At 35.0% G+C, this 23,920-nt stretch overlaps 1 protein-coding gene across 1 annotated transcript in view; it reads left to right on the top strand.

The window, feature by feature from the left end:
• LOC150087313 (E3 ubiquitin-protein ligase LRSAM1-like) overlaps positions 1 to 23,920 on the top strand; it is a 533,929-nt gene that overhangs the window by 133,741 nt on the left and 376,268 nt on the right. Inside the window, exon 6 of the mRNA XM_090372443.1 lies at positions 1,010 to 1,039. Coding sequence (XP_090228569.1) covers positions 1,010 to 1,039 — 30 coding nt within the window. The remainder of the gene's footprint in view (positions 1 to 1,009; positions 1,040 to 23,920) is intronic.

Raw genomic sequence — 23,920 nt, 5'->3', positions numbered from 1 at the left:
TTCTTAGATTAACTGAAAGATATCTCCTAAACCCTTAATACCTTTGAACCAGGCCCTAAAAAAACTATCCTGACATGTGATCGGCACCAGGAGGTCTTAACCTTAGTCTTAGATTAACTTAAGACTCAAAAATTACTACTGAATATCAACCTATCTTAGTCTGTGAAGTAGATATTGTTGTAATGACATTAATTATTCTTTAATCACATTGCTTTTATTTTATTTATTTGTCTATTTATTTATCCATTAATTAACAGTTAATTCTGTTAATATTATTGGATTTATTTATTAATTTATTAGTTAAAAATGGTTAAGCATGTTCACAATTAAAGTCACAAAGCATTGTATAAATTAATTACCAACCCATTACTGTTTTGCTCCCTTTGATGTCACTGAAAAAGTGGTAGAGGAAATACCACAGAACATCTGAGAATTATTGGTAATCCATTTTAGAAATTAAAAACAGATTTTACTCTATGCCGTCCTTAGTGTGTATTTTCTTCACTTGATTTCATTTGACTTGAGCAACATGCCACTAAACAAACATCTTAGTGTTAAGCTTCTTTGTATTTTAATGTATTCATGTTGTTGATGTATTTATAATGAGAAAAGGGAAGATTAATATGCAGAGATTATAGTGCAAAGCTTAGAATGAGAAGCAGTTGTGCATAGGCATGCATAGCATAAATCTCATATGCATGGGGCTGGCCTCATAGAGAAACAACATTTAGAAATCACTGTGCATACACGAGTTATATTTTATGCATGTCATTAGCATCCATTATGTCAACAAATTATTTAATAATTTTATATGCAATATAGTAATAGCCATTACTTCATGGTGGGCACACACACACACACATGGTAGACACCTTTTTATTTAATTTTATTGGAATCTCAACTTTAATTTAGTAGATAGCATCAATTTTCATTATTCTGACCATTGCATGATAGTTTGCAGTAATATTCTTTAATTGTTATACTAAATATATTTTTGTTATTATCCTAGGATTCCTACAACGTGTATCAGACAACAAAGGCATGTAGTTGCTTCTTTCTTTTCTTTTTTCCCGATTTTTTATTTTTGATACTTTTGCATGTATTTTGTTTTGGCTAGATGTTTATATTCTTGATACTTTCAAATAATTATTAGTATACAAAAGTATAATTTTGCATTTTGAGTATATGAGCGTGCATGTATGCACACACGTGTGTGTGTGTGTGTGTGTGTATATATATATATATATATATATATATATATATATATATACACACATGTACACACACCTATCTAGCTGATTCAGATAGTTTACCAAAATAGGATATATCTAAACTATTGTTATTTGAGTATTTGAATATCTCATACTTGAAGCATTGGGCATATTTATATAATCATTTTCTTAACTAATATTCAGAGTTTTTTTTTAAATATTTCATAACAAGAAACAAAAATTAGTTGTATATGGATTTTTATGACAAACTGAAATGATAAGTTTTCGTAACTGAAAAGATAATACATGAGAAAGTTTGTAATCAATGTATATTTTATAACTGTACAGCCACTACTCGACTTACGGTAATTCGACTTTACATAAGTTTTTGCTGGCTGGTGCAAACTTAAAAAAATCGTGGAAATGTATGTTGCATCCCATAGGAATAAATGGAGGTATCATGAAAATATCGTAATGTGAACCCAATAACACATTGGTTTTTTTTTTTGGTAATTTGTTCCAAGACCTTGGAAGTTGAAATTTTCGCTATATAACTAATCTATTAAATGACCTTTTATCTTTCTAAAAGGTCATTTTTGTAATGGAAATTGCACTACACTTTCATCATTATCATATGTTCTGTTATAAGAATCAGTTTTGAACACCTTTGTGATATATTTTTAAAACACATTTCTGGAAGTCACTACCATAAAATTTATTGGGCTTTTCTGTTAGTGCATCTAATTATAAACGGGTAGTAAACTCGATCTTATTGCATTTGTAATAATACTGATAACTAGAATTCTGTGGGTTTTTACGTTACGTTATAATGGTGAAATGAGTTCCCCCTTCACTGAAATCTTCAATCATATAAAAAACAAATAAATTTTCAGAATCTCCTCATCATTCCTATTTACTTATTGCAATTATGAAAGGAAAGGGACCAATGGAAAGTGCAAGTGCTAGCAGTGCTAGGAAACGAAACAAAATTGATTTAGAAATGAAGATGATTAATTAAGATGTATGAAGCAGGACAAATTTTGTCATCTGTTGCATGGCATTAGGTCTCGCTGCTTCAACAGTGAATACTATTTTAAGGGACAATGCACATATAAAAGAACATGTTAAATGATCACAATGCATTTAAGATCTACAGAGTGATCACAAAAGTGTTCAGGTGCTATATTGAAGATCAAAAAGCTATTAATAATATGGATGGAAAATCAGATTCAGAAGCAAGTGTTCCTGAGTCCAATGGCCATTCAAGCAAAGGCAACAATTATTTATGAAGATATTAAGGATAAGTACAGCAAACCCCAAGCCAAGTTCATGGAAAGCAATGGAAAGCGTGGCAAGCAATGGAAAGCGTGGAAAGCAAAGCATCACGCTGGTTTCCAAAACATTAAAGTATGCGATGAAGTTGCCAGTGCCAATTCTGCAGCTGCATATTTTGTGATGTGTTGGTGAGAGTATTTTTGTGATGTGTTTGGAAAAAAACTCTTCTAAATCTCCACAGCCCTCAACGTCCACAGTGGCATGCTTATCAGCTGGAGAGTTAATTCTGGCAATAATGCTCAAAAGGTAAAACTTGCTGATGTTATGCCTGTCTCCTCTCTCTTTTTGTAATTTTATGATTTTGAAATTTTTGTAATTTCGTACACTTTTGTAATTTTTCCTGCAAATGAGATAAAAAAATTGAATAAATAATTCTATTTACATGTTTGTTGAACATCTCTTTTTTGCTTCAATTAGATTTGCGAGTGCTACATAAGCATTTAGGGAAATTCCGACTTACATAAAATTCCGACATGTAGAGTTCCGTGGAACGCAATCCTTACGTATATCGGGGAGTGGCTGTACTCTTGAAGAATATACTCTTCAATCTTGCAATCTTTTAATATAATATATAATGGGAAATTTAGGAGTCCATACAATTTTTGAATTGATTATGAATGAAGAGTGCTCTCCTGCTCCCAAATATCCTTAAAGAATTTCAAAATGAGTAAATTAGTGTATAGACTTATTAGGTGTTGTTATAATCATTTTCTTCCTTTTGAAGTTTTTGGCTAAATTTTTTTAGATAGAATCAATTGTTGCATGCCTTGCAAACCTCTGTTGAGATTATAATAGGCATATATGTTCAGACATCATTAAAATTCTTTATCAACAACCAAAATACAGTGATCACGTAAGATGTAAAGGTAAAAATGTGATGAATTAAAATAAAAATGTGTTTATATTTGTGTGTATTCAGTCCCATATAAAAACTTATTGAGGGAGATAAAATAAGGTAAAAATCAGAATAAAACAAATGGAGCTTTTGACATCCCAAGGTCTTTGCCAACCTTGGGATGTCATTGAAAATGGCATTATTACATAAATGCATAAATTGCTGTTGCTTGCATAACAAGGTTAACTTTTTTATTAAAATTAGTAATGTAGTCATTATGTATATTTATCTATTTAATTATTACTTATTATTATTATTAGCTATATGGTGCAAGGAAGCCTGAGGCTTATGCTTCACCAGCCAAAAAAAAAAAAAAAATTTCTGAATTACCCTGAGAGAGAGAGAGAGAGAGAGAGAGAGAGAGAGAGAGAGAGAGAAAGAAAGAAAGAGAGAGAGAGAGAAAGAAAGAAAGAAAGAGAAAACAAGAGTCAGAAGTAGAAGGGGAATCACCAAGAAAGAGAAGAATGATGATATCCAGTCTATACTCACCACATGTGAGTCCCTGGGGTTAAATTGGTGAATTTGTTGTATACTTTGTATTTGAAGTTGCTTATAAAACCAAAGAATGAGGAAATTTGATTTCTGCTGCCATTGTATTGTATCAATATAAAAATGTTGAATTCTCCTATTATTGATAGAGACCAATATATGGACAATATTTGTGCTACTTGGTGGTGGTTTTCTATGTCGTTTTGCAGGAGTATAATCAATATCAGATGTGTTTTTGTTTGGTCCATAAACTGTAAATTTATGACAATACAAATGTGATTTGATAATGTAACTGTATCACATAACGCAATTTAAAACTGTAGTACATAACATAATTTAAAATGGCGTAATTAGTACTGCCATAAAATAAACAGAATTAGTGTAAAATCAATATTTTCCTATCTTTTAGTATCATCTGTTTTTTAAAGTAAATTTAGATTTAACTTATCCATCAGACTATAGCAGCAAGCAAAGAGCACAAAGTAGTGGGAACGAACGCTTTGGTTCAGGGGAGAACTGCCAAGTGCAAATCTCCTACAAATCAGGATTATATTATGTGCATTACTTTTCCATCTTTGTGAAGCTACGTTTAATAGGACATGATTCAATTATAAGGGACGACTATGAATGTATGTGTTTCTTGCAAAGAGCACAAGGAGATTAGTATTCAATTCAATATTAAATTCAGCATTACTGATGGGCTTGTATGAGGTCTTGAAGAATCGGGATGATGCCCTCAGAGAATTAAAAGAGAGGAACCAATCAAGCACTCAACTACCTAGCCCAATACTAGAGCTCATGCTCCAGCATCAGGCAAAACCAGGGCTCCCACTCACAAATTTTAAAAAAACTTAAGATTGCAACTTAAATAAACCCAAAAAAAACCTAGTTTTCATCATATAGTATAGCAACACAAATAAGATGAAACTTACCATGCAAAAATATCTTTTATTTAATTGTAATCAGAATTTTCATCCCATTCAGTTCCCTCCATATTTATTTTTTGAAGTTCTTTCATTTTTTCAAACGTTCTTTGTATCTTTTATGACAAGTTCCTTGTATGACTTCTTTTACCAATTCTGATTTAGCTTTCCATGTATAGCAATTTTGATTAGATCTATTTATCGCCTATTTTGGCATTAGTCGATTTTTCACAGTTTCTAGTTTAAGAGAGTTTGTGGCTTTTGTTTTTATATGGTTTACTTGGGAGAAGATTCTTTCTACGCTTGCTGAAGAGTGAGGTGAAATAGTTAAACTGGTCATAAAGTTAGATAAAATCTCATATTTAGAATTATTAAAGCCATCTTTTACATTACGTAACAGATACTAAAACTCAGGGATGGTTTTGTAAGAGAAATCTAAATCTTGATTTAAACGAAATGATCTCCATTCATCATCTAGAACAGGGGTGGGCAACAGCCGGCCCGCGACGATGTTGAATCCGGCCCCCTCGGTAAATGCATAAATATAGAAAATCCACACCTGACTACACTCGCCGTAAACGTTCGGCTTAATTCGGTTCAATCGGGAATCGTGGCCAGTACAACAGTAACCAAGTGATTCTATGCAGCGTCAAAGAGTTATTTCCTAATTATTATTGTAGCATCGATCGAATGAAGTTCCTTTGGGTTTGACTTCTTATTGAAAAAAATAATATTGGTGCGAGATATTTTATGTTTTATGCATTTTCTAATTATTACAATTTTTAATTTAATATAATTTATAGCCCATAAAATGAGCCAATTAAAAAAAAAAGAAAAATTGATGCCGAATGCCGCATTTTCAATGATAATTGGACATTCAGATATTTTTTTAAAAAATACATTAATAATTTGGTAATTCAAGTAATATAACATTTTTTAGGTTCTGATTTTTTTTATTAAATCGTTCAATCTATTCCAGCCCGCATCATGATGCGAAAATTTCATTCGGCCCGCTGACGAAAAAAGTTGCCCACCCCTGATCTAGAAGATCTAGTTTGTCTTCAGAAACAAGGTGAGGGAACTGCATTGCTAAATGGAAAATTATGGATGGCGAATTGGCACGATCATGTATCACTGCTGGGTCAAGAACATTGAGGCGATAATTCCATCATCATTTAGAGGAAATCTTTTTCTGATTTCCATACAAAATTCAACAAGAAATTTTAAACAATCATTTTTAAACCTGCTTTCACGGTCACCAAGCGGTGTTGAATTTAATAAGGCCATACAAAGGCCTCCCAAATATATTTTATTCAGAGGCTTATGATTTATTGCATTGCTTGGATCAATTTCAACCAGCTTGCACGAAGTAATGACTTCTTTTATGAAAAAACTAAGAATATTTTTATACTCAATTGAAACCATTGAATGAAGTAAGTGCAATCTGAAATGCTCAGATTGAAATTCAATATTCAGGCAGTTTATTTTCTCCAGTACATATCCTAAAAACAACAACATATGTTTAGTTCCTTTGGTGATCATAGTATTGTAAATATTCCCTGCACCATCGATTTTGTCAATTTTTGATTGAGACTGAAAATAAAGAACTAACGCATCCCACTGCTCAATAATAATTTTTATTACATTGCCACGGGATAACCAATGTGTTTGTGCTAATTTGGGGATTCTATGCTTAGCAGTATCTACAACATCTTGAATCATTTTGAACTCGTTTAATATTTTACTACTACGGGAAAAATAAGAACTCTTTATAACAAGAGATATCTTTTATAAATATTTCTAGATATGATGGTAGTACCTTGACTGAATGACTAGCACATAATGCAAAAGAATGGCAAACACATCCCATTATAAATACTGATGGTACATCCTTTTTTTAGCAGTGACTGGAACCCACTCTTAGTACCCATCATAGTGGCACAATTATCACTATCAAAGCCAACGAGATTACTTATTTGAATGTTTTTTTTTCTATGAAAAGATCTTTTACAGATTGATAAAGCCCTTCTGAAGTACCATTTTCGACACAAACAGTGTCAAGTAACACATCTACAACATCAAGTTTTTGAATATCAAAATATCTAACAACAACAGCTAGAACTTGCGATAAAGATAAATCTGTACTTTCATCTATTATCATTGAAAACTTGTTTCTGCATATGTTAGAAATGTATATTTTTTCATGATAGGTTATGCCATCTTGTATAAGATAAGAGACTTTAGTCGCCTTCATCTGAACTTGTTTTGCAATATTGTTATCATGAAATTCTTTCTTACATGCTTCTATAAGGTAATCACATTGCGCAAATGGAATATTATGCTCAGAAATGAGTGCAGCAATTGTTAACTCTGCCTTTGCTACTTCTTCATTCTCCATAGGTTTACGTTTTGTCAAGAATGTGTCTTAACGTTGAACTTGTCTTAGCAACATTTGCACTTTTTTTATGTTTAACTGTATTTTTATGCGCTAGTAACATCGATTTATTGGCATTCTTTAATTTCATTTCACAACAAATACAGTAAGACGCACCTTTTTCATTACTGTCTTCTTTCAACCAATCCTTTAATTCCGGATCTTCTAACCATTCATTTCTAAAATTTTGAGTATACCACCATTTACTCATCTTTCTCTGTGGGGAACAAGTTTCAGACATTGTGGGCAATTTGTGGGTATGACTAATTAGCAGTTATCTTATTTAAAATGTTCTATAAAATAAAAAAATAAATCACTAATCCATTAACATAAAATAGAAATAGTCACTACAATTTAAATTTATTATATCACTGTATGTAGTACACGCATAAATGTAAAAATCACACCAAATAATGCAATAATACCACGAACGATCACGAAAGACTGTGCAGTAAAGACCGCCTTCCGCCTGCTCAATAGGCTGCGCATACATGTTAGTAACACGATCATGTATGCTTACATGTATGAACATGTAAGCGTAATTTCATAGTGTAGAACCCTGCGAAAACTTTGAAATCCTTTTACATTTGTAGTATTTTGTACAAGCACTTGAGATATTACAAATTATGATCAGTATTGTTAGAATATAAAATTAAGAAAATTGTAAACTGTTATTAAATGTATTAAATTTTATTGTATTTACAAGAAATAAAAATAAATTTTGACTTAAAATTAAAAATCACCGAAAAAACCCAGATAATGAGATAATTTTGTGAAAAAAACCTATCAACCCAAATGACAATCAAAAAACCCAGATCTGGGTGGAAAAACCCAGGAGTGGGAGCCCTGGGCAAAACTCTCCACAGCAGAGATCCTTGGTTCCACAGGAAGTAGCTGTAGTTGGTGACTCAGTTGTCATGGAAATGGGGAAATGTATTGTGCAAAAAAGGACAGATGGAATCAGGATTATATAAATTGGAATATGATCAGAGTATGTCTGCCAGGAGCTACGGTTGATGATTAGAGTGGCTATCATTTTAGGGCAAGGTAATATTGTGGTACATGTTGGTTCTAATGATATTAAGAGTAGACAATCTGAGGATTCGACAAATCATCCAGGGATGAGAGTTCATTCCTGCCAAGACATTTCAAGGTTCATGGGTTAGAATTTTTCTCAGCATGGTTTGTGCTTGTTAAAAGAAGAGACTGTTTTTATAAGGATGGGATTCACTTAAATAGAAGTGATGTAAGAATATTTGATGATGCTATCATGGTGGGGGGGGATACACAGACTAATAGATTAACAGCAGCTACAGGCACAGGTGTAAGTGATACTTGCACTGCTTCTATTAGAACATACAGCAGCCTGTAAAGTAAGGTGTGAGGGATTTCAAGGTTTGTGGAGGGAAAAGACACTGATGGAACAAGCAAATACATGGGCTGTGTTAGGTGTGAAAACAGGTGCTCGTATACCGCATGTATACTAGGAGTATAGTAAATAAATTTGATGAATTTCAAGTACTGGTCAAGTCATCATTGTAGGGATATTGGAGACACTGTGGCACTCAGACATAAGAGAGGGAGAACTTGAATATGGGGAGTAAAATGTGTACAGAAAGGACAGAGGAGGCTAGGGGTTATGTTCTTAGTTAAGAAGTGCATAAAATCTAAGACGGTGTATCCAGTTGATATGGGTAGTAAGTGCAATGTTGAGTCAATTTGGTGTGACATAAGCACTGGGAGAACAAAAATAGGCCAAATAACTGCGATGTGTATAATGAAAACTGAACAGATATGTAGAGTAGTTAAGTAAATCTGAATATTTTATAATGTAGGATTTTAACTTTCCAGATATTATCACTTGCACAGCAGCAAAACTTTTGTGGATTTATTGGATGACAGTTTTCTACACCAGCATGTTAGAGAGGCAATGAGAGAATATGATCTGATTATCACCAGTAGTTCTTTGTGCATTAAGAATTTCTATTAAAATATAAATGTATGAGGCATAATATGATATGAGCTTAAAATATATAAGATATCGTGTAAATACACCATAGATAGCTCATAAAAGAAAAACTAAAGTCGTAGTGTAAAGGCATCGATTTAATTGTATCTCATATTGTGACTACCTTCACAACGAGTTACCATGTATTGCACTACCTCGAATGAGTAATGGTTCACTAATAGAGAAGACTATTGTTACTTATTCTCAGTGGCACCTCCGTAGCCAGGTGGGCAGGAGCAGCAGTGTGTAGCACACGCTTCTTGATTAGACCGGGGTTCGAGCCTGTGATCACCAAATACGGAGGATGTGGAAAGGTCAGGGAATGACACCGCATATCCCCGGAGCAATATGGCCTTAGTTGCTAATGCTCCTAAAAACCAAATAAACAAACAAACAAACAAAACTTATTCTCAGTGGGCACCACCACCACCTAGACTGCACCATTTCAAAGCTTGTTGGCCTGTTATCCGTGGGTGGGTAGGTACTGTGATGTTGCAATCATGCCAACCCAGTTGCGAAGTTAATTCCACAATATGTGGAATTAACTTCTCAACTATCTTCAGTGGCCACAAGTAGGCTAACAAGCCTTGAAACAGTGCCATCTTGGTGCTGGTGCCCACTGAGAATAAGTAACAATAGTCTTCTCTATTAGTGAAGTGTTACTTATTCGAGGTAGTGCAATACATGGTAACTTGTTGTGAAGGTAGTCACAATATGAGATACAATTAAATTGATGCCTTTATACTATGATTGTGTTTTTTCTTTTATGAGCTATCTATGGTGTATTTACACCAATATTTTATAATTAAGAATCTGTTGATAAAGGACCCGCTAAATGACAGTGATTATAGTGTATTGATGTATGATTTACTTCAAGATGTAACTATTTTCAGCAACTAAGGGCAGGGACAAGCCGAGCCATTTTAGTACCTGAGGCAAGAATGAAAAATTGTGCCCTACTGTTAATTATGGAAATGTTGGCAATTATTTAATCTTTCTTTTGCTGCCCTTTCAGCTTTTAATCTTAAGCAAGAGCCTCATTTGCCTCACCCTTGGCATGGCTCTGGCTAAGAGTAAGGCTTTTGTTTTCATAAAGGTAACTAAAATGGTCTCAGACAGTTTTTAAATTCTAAGTAGTGGGACCAAATATGAAGAATATGCTAACTGCAAAATATTTAGGGAAATAGTCATAGAAGCTACTAGGCTTTTTGTGCCAACTAAGAGATATTGTTCTGAGCTTAGAACTAAATGGATGTCTGATGAGACCCATGACAAAGAAGAAAAATCCATGAGATGTACATAAATTAACAGGTAACACAGAAGTCTACAGTAGATATAAACTAGTCTGCAGTTGAGCCACAAAGGAGATTAGACAAGCTAAGACAGATTATGAAAGGTTTCTGGCAAAGAGTGCAGTGAAAAGCAGCAAAGACTTCTTTAATCTTATGTAAATCATATAAGTGGATGAACCACGTTGGTCTGCTAGATATGAATGGTTTAACTGTAACTGATTTGGCTCAGGATGTTCAGAAACTGAATAGATATTTGGCTCCACCTTCACATAAGAGGAATTTTTCATGAATAGTGATGCCAGAAGTGTACCAAATTCTAAAAGTGAACTAAGTGATTTTGTGATAATTGTGAGGAAGTGAAAGTGTTGAAGTTCAATGTAAAAAGAGTATCTGGATTAGATGGGATCCATCCAAATATATTTAAGTGAGACAGCAAAAGAGGTAAGCAAGCTTTTAGCCATAATTATAAGAGCAGCCTTGAATTCGAGAGGCTTCCTATGGGTTGGAGATATGTGAATATATTCCCAGTTCACAAAGTAAAATCAAAGGGTGACATTAGTAATTACTGACCTGTTAGCTGGACTTCTGTTTTAGGAAAAATTATAGTCACTGGTTAAAGGAGTAATGCAGGGCTATCTAGACAAGAATGCAGCTATGCTTCAGTCACAGCAAGGAATTGTAAAGCAGCTACCTTGTCTGCTCCTTTACAAATCTGATTGAATACTATAATGCAATAACAAAGGAACTGGATGCAAAAAATTATTTTGACATCATATGCTTAAATTTCAGCAAAACTTTTGTTATTGTTCCAGATGAAAGACTGCTATACAGATTGGAGCAGTGTGGCATTAAGGGAAAATAACTGCTATGCATAAAGGGATGATTGAGTGGGTGAAAACTGAGAGTAGTTATCAAAAGGGCTTTCCTTCTTTTTTGAACTAATGTTAATCTAAGAAGAGTTAATTTATACAGGATGTCTCAAAAATATTGGTACAAACGTTTAAGTGAGGTAGGTAACATCTAAAGGAATGTGAATTGCATAGGAACCCATAACCGGAAATGTCACAGGAAAGTAGTAGCAGAGGCGTAAGAAGCAGAAATGACACAAGACAGTAGTTAGTGGCAAACATTTATTTGACATAATATTAACAATGGAGTACGAGATGGATGCATTTCATGATGTTACAACAGATGCTCGAAGGTTCCACCATGAGATGTGATGCATGCGTGACACCGACGCAGCATGGATTGGCAGTCACGGTCGAACACACCTGGAGTTTCTTTGACAGTAGCAGCAGCACAGACGAGATCTATTTCCGTCTCCACAGGAGATTCATACAGATAGATTTGAGGGCCCCCCCCCACAGAAAGAAATCAAGGCTCGATAAAACAGGTGAGCCTGGGGGCCAGGCAACAGGTCCACCACGGCCAATCCATTGACGCCCAAACGCCTGTTCAAATGGTCACGAACACACCTTCCATAATGGGCAGGCGCCCCGTCATGATGAAACCAAATGTTGTGTCTCACATTTGCTGGAACATGGTCAAGTAAACCTGGTAGAACTTGTTCAAGAAAGATCCGATATTTAGCAGAGATCATGCGGGATGGTAACAGGTATGGGCCGACTAAGCAGTCACCGACCATACCTGCCCACACATTTATTGTGAAGCGATGTTGTGCCGCATGGGGGTGCACACCGTGTGGGTTGTTGTGAGCCCACACATGAGCATTGTGCTGATTGAATAAGCCTTCCTGAGTGAAATAAGCCTCATCCGTGAACAAAACATAGACTGGAAAATTCAAGTCTTGAACACTTTCTTGGAGAAACCACTGTGCAAAAGCCACACATGCAGGATGATCTTGGGGGAGCAGTAACTGAACCATTTGGAGATGAAAGGGGTGTAAGGAATCATCGTGCCGGACATGCTGTACACTGCAACGAGACACTCCTAAGGCAGAGGCAACGGCATGTGTGCTGGCAGTAGGATTATTCTGGACGGCATTCAGCACTTTCTTCCATGGCGGGGGTTCACGTCGAACGTGGTCTGCCCACACTGCTCCTGTTAACTTTAAATGACCCATAATTGCACAAATTTTGATGCACCCACGCAAACAAACGCTGGTCCGGTACATGTCTGTCTGGGAAGTGTTCTCCCTAAATTCGTTGAGCAGCTTGTGCATTGCCCTCTGCTAATCCATACACTAGGTGCATGTCTGCCAGCTCACAGTTCATATATCAATGCATGCTCTTCGTGCGGCGACTACTGCTTGAATGAGTAAACCAGAAATTTTCCCTCTCGTGAACTGATGAATAGCTCTGTCTACCGACTTAGGGTGACGTTTCCAGTTATGGGTTCCTATGCGATTTACATTCCTTTAGATGTTACCTACCTCCCTTAAATGTTTGTACTAATATTTTTGAGACACCCTGTATATATTTATGATATTGATAATGGCATATCAAAGTATGCTACTGAAAAAAGATCTAGAAAAACTTTCCCCTAATGCAATGGTGTTCCAATTTGTACAGTGGTCTTTTGTGTGGAACAGGGTCAGAAGCTTTACTGAAATCTAAATATTTTATGTCAGTAATTTGCATATAGTTTCTGTATATCATTGCATGTCAGTCAGTCAGTATCCCCCCCCCAACAAACCCATGGTGTGATTTCTGTATCTATTCCTGTTAAGATGATTCTTTAACCAATATTATTTTCCCTAGACATTGTTTGAATTATTTTTTGTGGGATTATGTTAAGGATAAGGTATTCACAGTAATGGTTGCTGATTTGCAAACATTAATGACAAAAATAATTGAGGCAATCTCTTTGATTTCATCTGAAATGCTAAGCAATGCATGGTGCAAAGTAAAATACAGAATTGGCATCTTCAGAATTAAAAGGTGGGGAGGTACAAGTTCAAGTTTAATAGTGTCCCATAAAAATCATAAAAATGTTTTGAGCTATTATTTGTAATTGTGGAAACAGTTAATGTAAATATGAATCTGTTCAAAAGTTATGGACTTTTCTAATAATAATTGTATTTTTTGGACACCATGTACTGTATTTGATACTTTCTTTAAATTTACATAAGATTTCTGATTCTACAAGCATTGCTAGTTTGCTCCAAGAACTGACAAAAATTACTGACTATAAGTAAATTTCATTCAGTATATGATTGCACTGGTCTGTGCAAATTTTGTTGTTTCCAAAATTCATGGTGTTTTTAGGTGTATGTACTTTTACTGCTAATTCTAAAAATCCAGCGTTTTTACCTTTGATGTACTTTTTTTTTCTTTTTTTTTTTTTTCAAACTAAGAATTGTTTTAATAGATACACTTTCCATTTATATGCAGTATGTGTACTTCTTCCTTTGTGACTGACATGTTTAGACATGTCGAGACCTACAAGTCAGGTAGCCGTATAAACCTGCAAAGTGTTTCTTCCACACTGAGTTGTTTTCTGGTGCAGTCATACTAACTAGTATCTGCTTGTAAAGTGATTTTCATATTCTATGTGTTTGACGATGAGAACTTTTGATTTTGTGAACAATCCAAATGTATTTTGTTACATTTGTTCTAACATTCTTGCAGGATAATGATGATATAATATCATTTGCGAAAAATGTATATGCTGCATATATTGATAATTAAATCAGGTGACCAAGAAAACAGTTGAGCTCCCCCATAAAGTGTACCATATATGTTTGTGGAGGGCTTGTGATTGTGAATATGTAGTAAAAAGAAAACTATGACATTTGCCATTTTCATGATGTGGAAGCAACCTCTGGATCTTATTATTAACTTAAGGACTGCTACTTTTTTTTTTTTCCATAAAGGTAGCATGTGGAGAACAAGCATATAATGTGGAGAACAGGCAGAGCATTGTTCTTACCGTATTGGCCTGAACTACCAAGCCACCTCTGCTAGTTTTTTTTTTTTTTTTAACATATTTCATCAGATCCCAAACCTGACATTTCTGATCTAGAGAATGATATAAACTGTTGTGATGAAGAAATTGACAACTCTGGACCACAACTATTTACACAGTGAACTTTATGATCTCATGACAGATTTTAATCTACCTAAAAGGTCTGTAGAACTTTTAGGGTCAAGTACAAAATCCAAAAATCAGCTGGTGCCAGGATCATCATTTTCATGAAAAGGAATTGATCCCCCATTTTTCCGAAAAAGGCTCAATGATATATTTCAATAACATTCTTGCAGTATGAACTTTTTTGGAATTTTCTATCAACAGAGTGATTTATTGACTCATTAAAACTTCAAAAAATTTTTCTTAACAGAAGCAAGTACAGGCAACCTTCCTACTACCTGTAGGTGGTAGGAAGTAATGTTCCTACCACCAAATACAACTTCTTTAATTCAGCCATTATATCAAGGCATTAATCTACCTTTAAAACCCATTACATCCGAAAATCATTATGATGGATTTTAGAAAAAATTGATTCCAAATCTATTTAAGTGATGGAGGGATGGGAACATTTTTCAATTGTGGACTGTATCAGAATCAGCTTTATCACTCAAAGAAGTAAAACTGTCAATATTAAATGCGTGTTGTAAAAATGTATGGCCAGGTCAGTTGATTCAGGGAATATGGTCGAACCAGCAGAAAACAGAATTGGTGCGATAGTAGAACTTGCAAAGTCGGTAGGAGGGGAAGGTTTTGATGATATGACTGCTGAAGATGTTCAAGAATTACTGATAGAAAAAGAGTCTGGTGAATTGGAGTTGGTGGAAATGGCATCGAAGGTAAACCAAATCAATTCAGAGGATGATAGCGCAGATGAAATTCTGAAGTTCCAAATTTTACACCAAAAAGCATATGGGAAGGCATAAACTTAGCCGAACAATTAGAATCTTATTTTTTGAATGCAGATCGTTCAACTGGATGAAAGGAGCACAAAGTTCAAAAGGGAACTTCAAAAATACTTAGCTCCATACCATGAAATTTACAAAGATCTATCAAGCAAAAGCAAACAAACCCAGATTACTGAATTTTCAAAGCGAGCAGAAGATACGCAAAATGTAGATGCTGCAGAGGATACGCAAAATGTAGATGCTGCGGAAGAAAGTTCAGAAGCGGAAGATATTCTGCAATAGAGAAAACGTTCTCATTTTATTATACTTAGCAGTGATAAAGAGGAAGAAAATTAAATGAAAGTACTTTATCTGACATATATGTATTACAGTTTGTAGAAGTTTATTCAGTTATAACTATTAAGTTTCCAATAGTTATAAAAAAATGGTGTATTTTTGTTAGCTTTAGGAATGTAACCCTCCTTTTTGTACTGGTTCTTAGTCCCATATAACGTGGTTGCACACTACATAGATTTTTATAGGAACCTAACTATCGTATTATGTGAGGATTACCTGTACTCATCTATTCCTGTAGCCTATTCGGCACACTTAAAAGAAAACTATGAAAATTTTATGCTTTTTTTCAAAAACGTCAGTACAAGGATTGTGGTTGGCTGGTGAAGTTATTGGAGTGCTACTCAGCCAACAACTTGGTTATACAAAAATGCTTTGCTTTCTGTTTGAGTGGAATAGTTGAGCAAGAAGTAAACATTGGGAGAGGAAAGTATGGCCACCAAAACAGTCTCTGACACCAGGCTCAAAGAACATTAAAGACAAACTACTATTAGATCAAAAAAAAGTACACTTAACCTGCTTTTCATATAAAACCAGGTTTAATTAAACAGTTCTTCCAAGCTCTGAATAAAGAAGGAAATTTTTCAAGTATGTTTGCATTAAATTCCCATTGCTTTCATATTGAAAAATAAAAACAGGAATTTTTGTTGAATCTACAAGCTGCAGCAAGATTCTGTGTTTGAAGGATCCAGGAACCAAACTGAAAGAGATGCTTGGACTGGCTTCAAAAATGTAGTAAACAATTTTTTTGGTAAACAGCAAACATCTAGATTATGAGATTGTAAGTTATATACTAGACACATTTAGAAAACTAGCTGTAATATGAATGTTAGGTACACTTCCTGCACTCTCATCTCAACTAATTTCCCCAAAATTTAAGTTGTTCAAGTGAAGCACAGTTAGAAAGATTCCATCAGCATATAAAAGAAATGGAAAAAAGGTACCAATGGGAATGGAATGTCAGTGTGGTGATTGACTACTGCTGGATGCTAAAAAAGAGAAAAAGCCATTTAAACTAGTTGCCTGAAGGCAAAAATGCACAGTTTAAACCCAGTATAGTGTACAAGAAATCCAGTTTGTGGCCATCTGTACTTGACAGAGGATATGCCTTTGATATTTGTTTTTAAGTATTTTTATCAGCTTTGTATATAAAAATAACCAAAAAATATATATATTTTTTAATATGTAAAAAAATTTTCAAGCAACTTTCAAAATTTCAATTAAAAATGTAGTTCACATTTCTCAGCAGTAAAACATTAGAGAAATTTTCATAAATGCAGATCAGTGTTATCTTTCTTTAATTTCAATGTGTCTCCTTGTTTGTGTCATACTACAAAGGGTTGATATGCTCATGACATTCAGTTTACTCATCACTCCCCCCCCCCCCAATTTATTCCCTTAAATAAAACCCATATTCATGTGTAAATCTCTCTCTCTCTCTCTGTGTACAGAACAGATGTCTAATTATTAAAGAAATCCTTTGTATCCACAGTTATAGTTTTTTATGGTGTGCATTCTAGACATGAATTAAATATCGAAGATACTGTATGACAATTAATTTAAGTGGAATAAATATCTCTACTGAAAAATAATTCCTGTATGTCTGATAAAATCCAGCCCTTTCCTAGTAGTGCTACTGCACTGCTGAGATTACTTCACATCCACTTGTATTACCACCCTTTGATTCATATCTTCCCATTCCCTCAGTTAGGGTGCCTCCATAACCAGGTGGGCAGGAGCAGCAGTGCGTAGCACATACTTCTTGATTAGACCGGGGTTCGAGCCCGTGATCCACCAAATACGGAGGTCGGGGAATGACCACTGCATATCCCCGGAGCAATATGGCCTTAGTTGCTAATGCTCCTAAAAACCAAATAACAACAACAACCCTCAGTTAGTAATGCTATGTAGCAAAAATTTTTTTATTTTTAACCATTGGCTTTTATGTTTTTGCAAAGTTTATATACATTACATTAGTGTTTGCCCACACTGTGCTATATAAAACCCTGTAATGTTCATGTAATGTTTTTTTTCCCTCTCCCAGTTTTCTGTGCCTACTAAATTAAGTCATAAGTTATTTCCAGATTTGTTCTCTGTGTTTATGGATATTATATAGGTCTGAAAGAGGTGTAGAATAACATTGTTCATGGCACCAAGTTTTGCAGTGCACATGAATCCTATTTTGAAATCACTGTGAGTGGTCGGGACCAGTTGTGGGCCACTCATTTCTGCTGTATTGGTTGCAGATCAACATTAGAGGGATGGTTTCATGATATTCGTTTGTATTTTTTGCTCTGCATAAAATACGGAGCAATATACTGTTCTCTGTTCATCCAGTGCCACTCAATGAAAATTTGCTTATTCCCAATCTACCATAGAAGAGCCTTCAAAATTGGACAATGAATCTGGATGAAACAGGATAATTAAGATTACACCTCAGAAGCCTCTTAAAGCAGAATACCACATTCCTCAATCAGCAAGAATTGAATGGCTTGGTGACTTTAATCTAACCAGGTCTATTGCAGAACTCCTGTAATCTCTGCCAAAAGAGTGGAATCTATTGGACCTTAGCTTCCATATTTAAAAAAGACGTCACCTATACTCTTAAATAAGACATACTATAAAAAACGACATGTCACCTAAACTTTGGGAGGTGCATTATGGCCACAGAAGCCAATGTGCCAACAGCTAACGAAAAAAAAAAAAAAAAAAAAAAAACACCAGCATATTAAACAAGCCCTTCCTTGGTTCCAAGAAATCTAATCTCAACGATGTCCATTTCCACTTGCAGTCTGCCAAACCCCATGTACTTTTTCTGACAGAATCTCAGTTATCGGTTGATTAAACTACAGCTCATCTCAGTTGCCCAAATTATTCACTGTATGATTCCTTTTGCTTCAAAGGTGGTACTTGTGCATATGTCTGTTCCAATATTCCCTGTCAGATACTTGGTAATTTGGAATCTCCTCTTTTCGATCTTCTCTCACTTAAAATCTCTTTACCTCATTCTGTCAAATTCATCTGTTGTCTTAACTGTTCTCCCAACTCCACAAATCACTTGGAGCTCTTTGACTTCCACTCTTTGCAACTTGACTTTCTCCAGTCCAACTTTCCTAACAGTGAGGTAATTTTCTTTGGTGATTTTATTGTTCACAACTCCAGCTGGCTTCCGTTTTATAGTCACACCAACCCAACTGGTCGAAATGCTGAGGCTTTTGCAATTACTAATGACCTTGCATAGATTGTTCATTTACCTACAACAATACCGGACAATCTTAACCATACAGCCAACACACTTGATCTTTTTCTCACAAACAACCCTTCCAAGTATACGGTCGAAGTGAGTGGTCCTTTAGGCACCTCAGATCACAACTCGGTGATTAATTCTCTTCTCCAAAGGAGCCTTTATCTTATGGCTATTCCCAAACTCGTATTGTTTGGCATTATAAGAATGCAAAATGGGATGACCTTCAAGATTTATTTTCTTCCTTTCCTTGGTTGGATTACTTTTCAAAACTTCTGATGTCAATGCTTGCTCAGATCATGTCAGTGAAATTATTCTTGCAGGAATGGAATCCTTTATCCCACACTCCATTTTAAAATCTCGTCCTTTATCTAAACCTTGGTTTTCCAATAAATGTGCTAAGGCTGTTCAAGAGAAGAACGTTGCATATCGAAATTGATTTGTTTCTAATTCTTCGGTTTCATTTTCTGCCTACACCAAACTCACAACAATTGTAATGCAGTTATTAATCAGTCCAAACTAGATTTTGAACAGGCTAAGAGTAGAAAACTTGCTTCTTGCCCTAATGGTAGCCAAGCATTCTGGTCTCTTGCCAAAGCTGTTAGCTGCAACTTTTGCCCATCTCTGCTCCCACCTCTGTCAAAACCAGATGGTTCTGTTGTTACTCCGGCCAAGGATAAAGCTGACCTCCTAGCATCCCATTTTTCTTCCAACTCGTGTATTAATGATCTTGGTAAAATACCTCTTAACATTCCCACCAAATTCCTGTGGTCTTATGTGATAATTGTACAGGCAGGTGTAAAGTTTTCTGAGTAGTGCAGACTGTCTGCAAGAGTAACTCAATGTGTCTTGTCAATGATATACAGGAATTTTTCAAGCAGGGATAAGGAGGTGATTATTCCCTTGTATAAGGCAATGGTCAGGCCACATCTTGAGTACCGTATACAGGTCTGGAGGCCTCATTTCAAGAAGGATGTAGAGCTGCTGGAACGAGTACAGAGAAGGGCAACAAGATTAGTGAATGGAACAAAGGGTTGCTCTTACGAAGAAAGGCTTAAGTTTTGCAAATTACAGTGTCTGGAGACTAGGCACCGGCGAGGTGATCTGATAGAGGTGTATAAAGCCTTGAATGGTTTGAGTATGCTCAATGCTGATGGGATTCTGCCTCTTGTTCAGAATAATCACCTGAGAGGTCATAAATTCAAATTGAGGAAAGACAGATGTAGGATAGATGTGCAGAAATTTGCCTTTAGCCAGCAGATAGTTGGTTGGTGGAACAGACTTCCATCCCTTGTTGTGGAAGTTGATAGCCTGAATAAACTTAAGGCTCAGCTGGACAGGTATTTCGAATGAACGGAGAGGTGAAGTGGAAGTTTTTTTTTTTTTTTTTTTTTTTTTGGCTGATGCTGCATAAGCTTGCTTTCTTGCATCATATGCCTCTACTAATGCTCACAACACAACATACTCACTGTGGTGAGAATTTGCACAATACCACTGTTAAGGTATGTAACAGTGTAAGTGATGTGCAATGATAGGATGTGAATCAGACCAATAAATATCAAATTAATGATCAACAACTTTAACCTATATATGCAAATATGAGCACTAGGCATACATGAAAAGTTCTACTCTGATGAACAGGGTACAATGAGAAAAAGATCCTCAGGAAAGCAGAGATTTACTAAATCCATGTCACACCAGTGAAGATAAAGGCATAGATATTACATACCTGTTGTGATGCTAACATGGCAGATCATTTGGGAGTAAAAAAAATCTGTCATTAGAATTGACTTTTATTAGAATAAGAAAATGATCCTCAGTAAAGCAGAGATTTGTCCAACCTAGTTGTAACTCCATTGAAGATGAAGGCATGGATATTATGTACCTGTCATAATGCTAAAACGTGGCAGATCAAATGATCTTCCATGTTTTAGCATTTTATCATTTGATCTGCCCTGTTTTGTTTCGGCATTAGAATTGCTGAAAGCTTCTTTTGGGAGAATAAGAGGAAAGACATAGTAGAATATGTAAAGGTGCCATCAGAGCTTCCTTTGAAAGCAGTTAACTATCCAGTTAGGAGCTCTAGACATTTGACTGTTGATGTAGTCAGGCCACTTATGGTGTCTGATAGTAATAATAGATTATTGTTGTTGAGGATGGATGTGTTTCTAGGTGGGTGGAGGCATTTCCTACTTCAGACCAAATGGCACAAACCAGTTAACATCTTAGTTGTAGGAATAATTTATCATTATGGCTTATCTCAGGCCATTTTTTTCTGACAAAAGAGCTACCTTCAGAGACGAGCTACTCTCAGCTCTTGTAAGAGCTTTGCAAAGTCCTTCAGAATAAAAAAAATTGTTCATGATGGCATACCATCCAGGCAGCATATTCACTCTCAATGTGAACAACACATTGAGAGTGAGTCTGTCAAAGCTAGTTAATGGCAGGACCCAGTTGTTGAGACTCATAATTTCCCTAGGCTCTTTTCACCTATATAATGTCAAAGCAAAATCTTATGTAGTATATGGGATGATCCAATATTTCCTTCAGATATCAGTTCTGTAAGTACAGATACAGGTTTTATTGATAGAGATGACAGCATTGAAGAGATAACAAAAAGATTTGCAAACATCAGTAAAGTCAGTATAATAAATAGAAATAATTTAGCCAAAGCATAAGCCAAGAAACCATAATTAGCTGAGAAATTCAATCCCATCAAAGTAGTAGATCTGAAAAATATGATAATCACAGACAGATAAATTATTAATCTCTCCCAGATTAACTTACGCTTGTGTAATCGTAAGTTAATCTGGGAGAGATTAATAATTTGATAGATTAATATATTTATTTATTAATTTGATAGATTAATATATTTATTTATTAATTTGATAGAATAATAGATTAAATTAATTATTAATCTTTTTAGATTAATAATTTGATTTGAATTCTTGGTCAGTGGTTTCAAAGGTTGCAATTAGACAGAATGGTGTGTTAGAATCCCATTTTCTGAAAACTCAAAGGAAATAATGTGAACTGAAAGTTGTCACTTAGAAGACAATGAGTTAATTGATTATAATTCAGTGCATCAGCAAATGTTCCAAACTGCAGATACCATAAGGAGGTGGCTGCATGAGCATCATTTGGCTCAGATTAATATTCATAATTTTCAAGTATAAGATCAGCAGAGTCATACAGATGTGACTTCACCATCTAATGATATGTCAAAACAAGTTAAAAAGCATGTAATTATCATACAAGCTCTTCAGGAAGATCAGCAAACTATTAGATCCAGAGGATTGTTTCAAAACAGGAAAGTAAAACACTTTGTAAGTGATTAAAGTGAGGAAAAGAGAGTAACCAAAGCAGAAGAATTATCAATGGTGTCTTTAAACTTACATGCTGGCATATTATTTTCTATAGGAGCTCCATGTAAGCTTAGAAATGTTTTATGAATTTCATTGTCTTTGTATTATTCCCAAGCGTTATAAAAAATAAATTTTTTTTGTGAAGAAAGGAATTAATGTATAAATCTCTACATTTAAATGAATATATTAACTGTATTGTTTGAAAAGCAGAGGAAATAAAAAATTGTTATTAAGATTCTTTTAAAAAATTCGGCATAAGATAGTTATGTCAACCTTATTCAACTGTTTATAAATAATTCCAACTGTATTTTGGCATTCTTTCTCATTGCTTTAATATAGATAACAGTGGCCTCATTTAAAGTAATTCTAGCACAAAAAACCAACCGGTTTAAATGATTGGAAATATAAATTTTAAAAAGTCATACCTTGCTGTAATTCTGATTTTCACTTTTGTAGATGCTTTCCTTAGATGTTATTATCATATTTATATCTTCTAATTCACAAAATAAAGCTCTCTTTGAAACCTGTATGTCATTGCAAACAAAATTAAAAAAAAAAAAAAGAAAGAAAAAGCTGCTACTGTTATCAGAAATGGTGATGTATGCATTATAATGAATTAAGATTATTATTAGTGGAAAATGATGCAAGAAACAAAGCCCAAGCTTGCTTTCTTGCATCGTTTACCAAAATATTCCATATTACCTATCTCTTTTAACAGTTTGTCTAGTTCTCCCTTGAATTTATTCAAACTGCCCACCTCCACAACAGTAGATGGAAGTTTATTCTAACAATCAACCACCCTTGGGTGAAGGCAAACCTCTGCACATGTATCCTGCAACATTCTCAATTTCAATTTATGCTCCCTCATGTGTGTAGTCTGAGAAGAATACCATCAGCAATGAGCTTCTAAATCCATTGGAAACCTTAAACACCTCAGTCAAATCACTTTGCAGGTGCCTAGTATCCAGACATTGGAGACTAGGCACCTGTGAGGTCATCTCATTGAGGTGTTTAAGGCTTTCAATGTCTTAAATTTGCAGAACTGAAGCAATTTGCAGAAATGAAATTTGTAGAACTGAAGCCTTTCTTGGTTTGTGCACCCTTTTGTTCCCTCGCCAATCTTGTTGCCCTTCTCTGCATTTGATCCGGCACTTTCTTCTTAAAATTCTTCTTAAAATGAGGCCTCTAGACCTGTATGCAGTACCCAAGATACAGTCTAACCATGCCTTCTCCAATGGGATAATCACCACCTTATCACTACTAGCAAAATTCCTGTATATGATTGACAAAACCACATGAGTTGTCCTATTGCCAGGACAACTCATGTGGTTTTGTCAATCTGTCTGCACTATTCACAGAGCTTCATATCTGACTGAACAGTTACCCACAAGTCTTCTTCATTTTCCATTACTCTGAGTATAGTACCATGTGGTTGGTACATTAATCTGCAATTGCTGCTACCCATATGCAGTACCTTGCATTTGTTAATGTTGAATTTCAGTTGCTGTCAGTTATATCTGCTATATTGTGTAAACATTAATATTGGTTAGGTTTCC

Source organism: Mastigoproctus giganteus, chromosome 4 (genome assembly GCF_048544385.1).
Source record: "Mastigoproctus giganteus isolate SK-2022 chromosome 4, ASM4854438v1, whole genome shotgun sequence".
Taxonomy (NCBI): domain Eukaryota; kingdom Metazoa; phylum Arthropoda; class Arachnida; order Uropygi; family Thelyphonidae; genus Mastigoproctus; species Mastigoproctus giganteus.
Note: the sequence above shows the minus strand (reverse complement) of the source record. Positions and strands in the feature narration are given on the sequence as shown.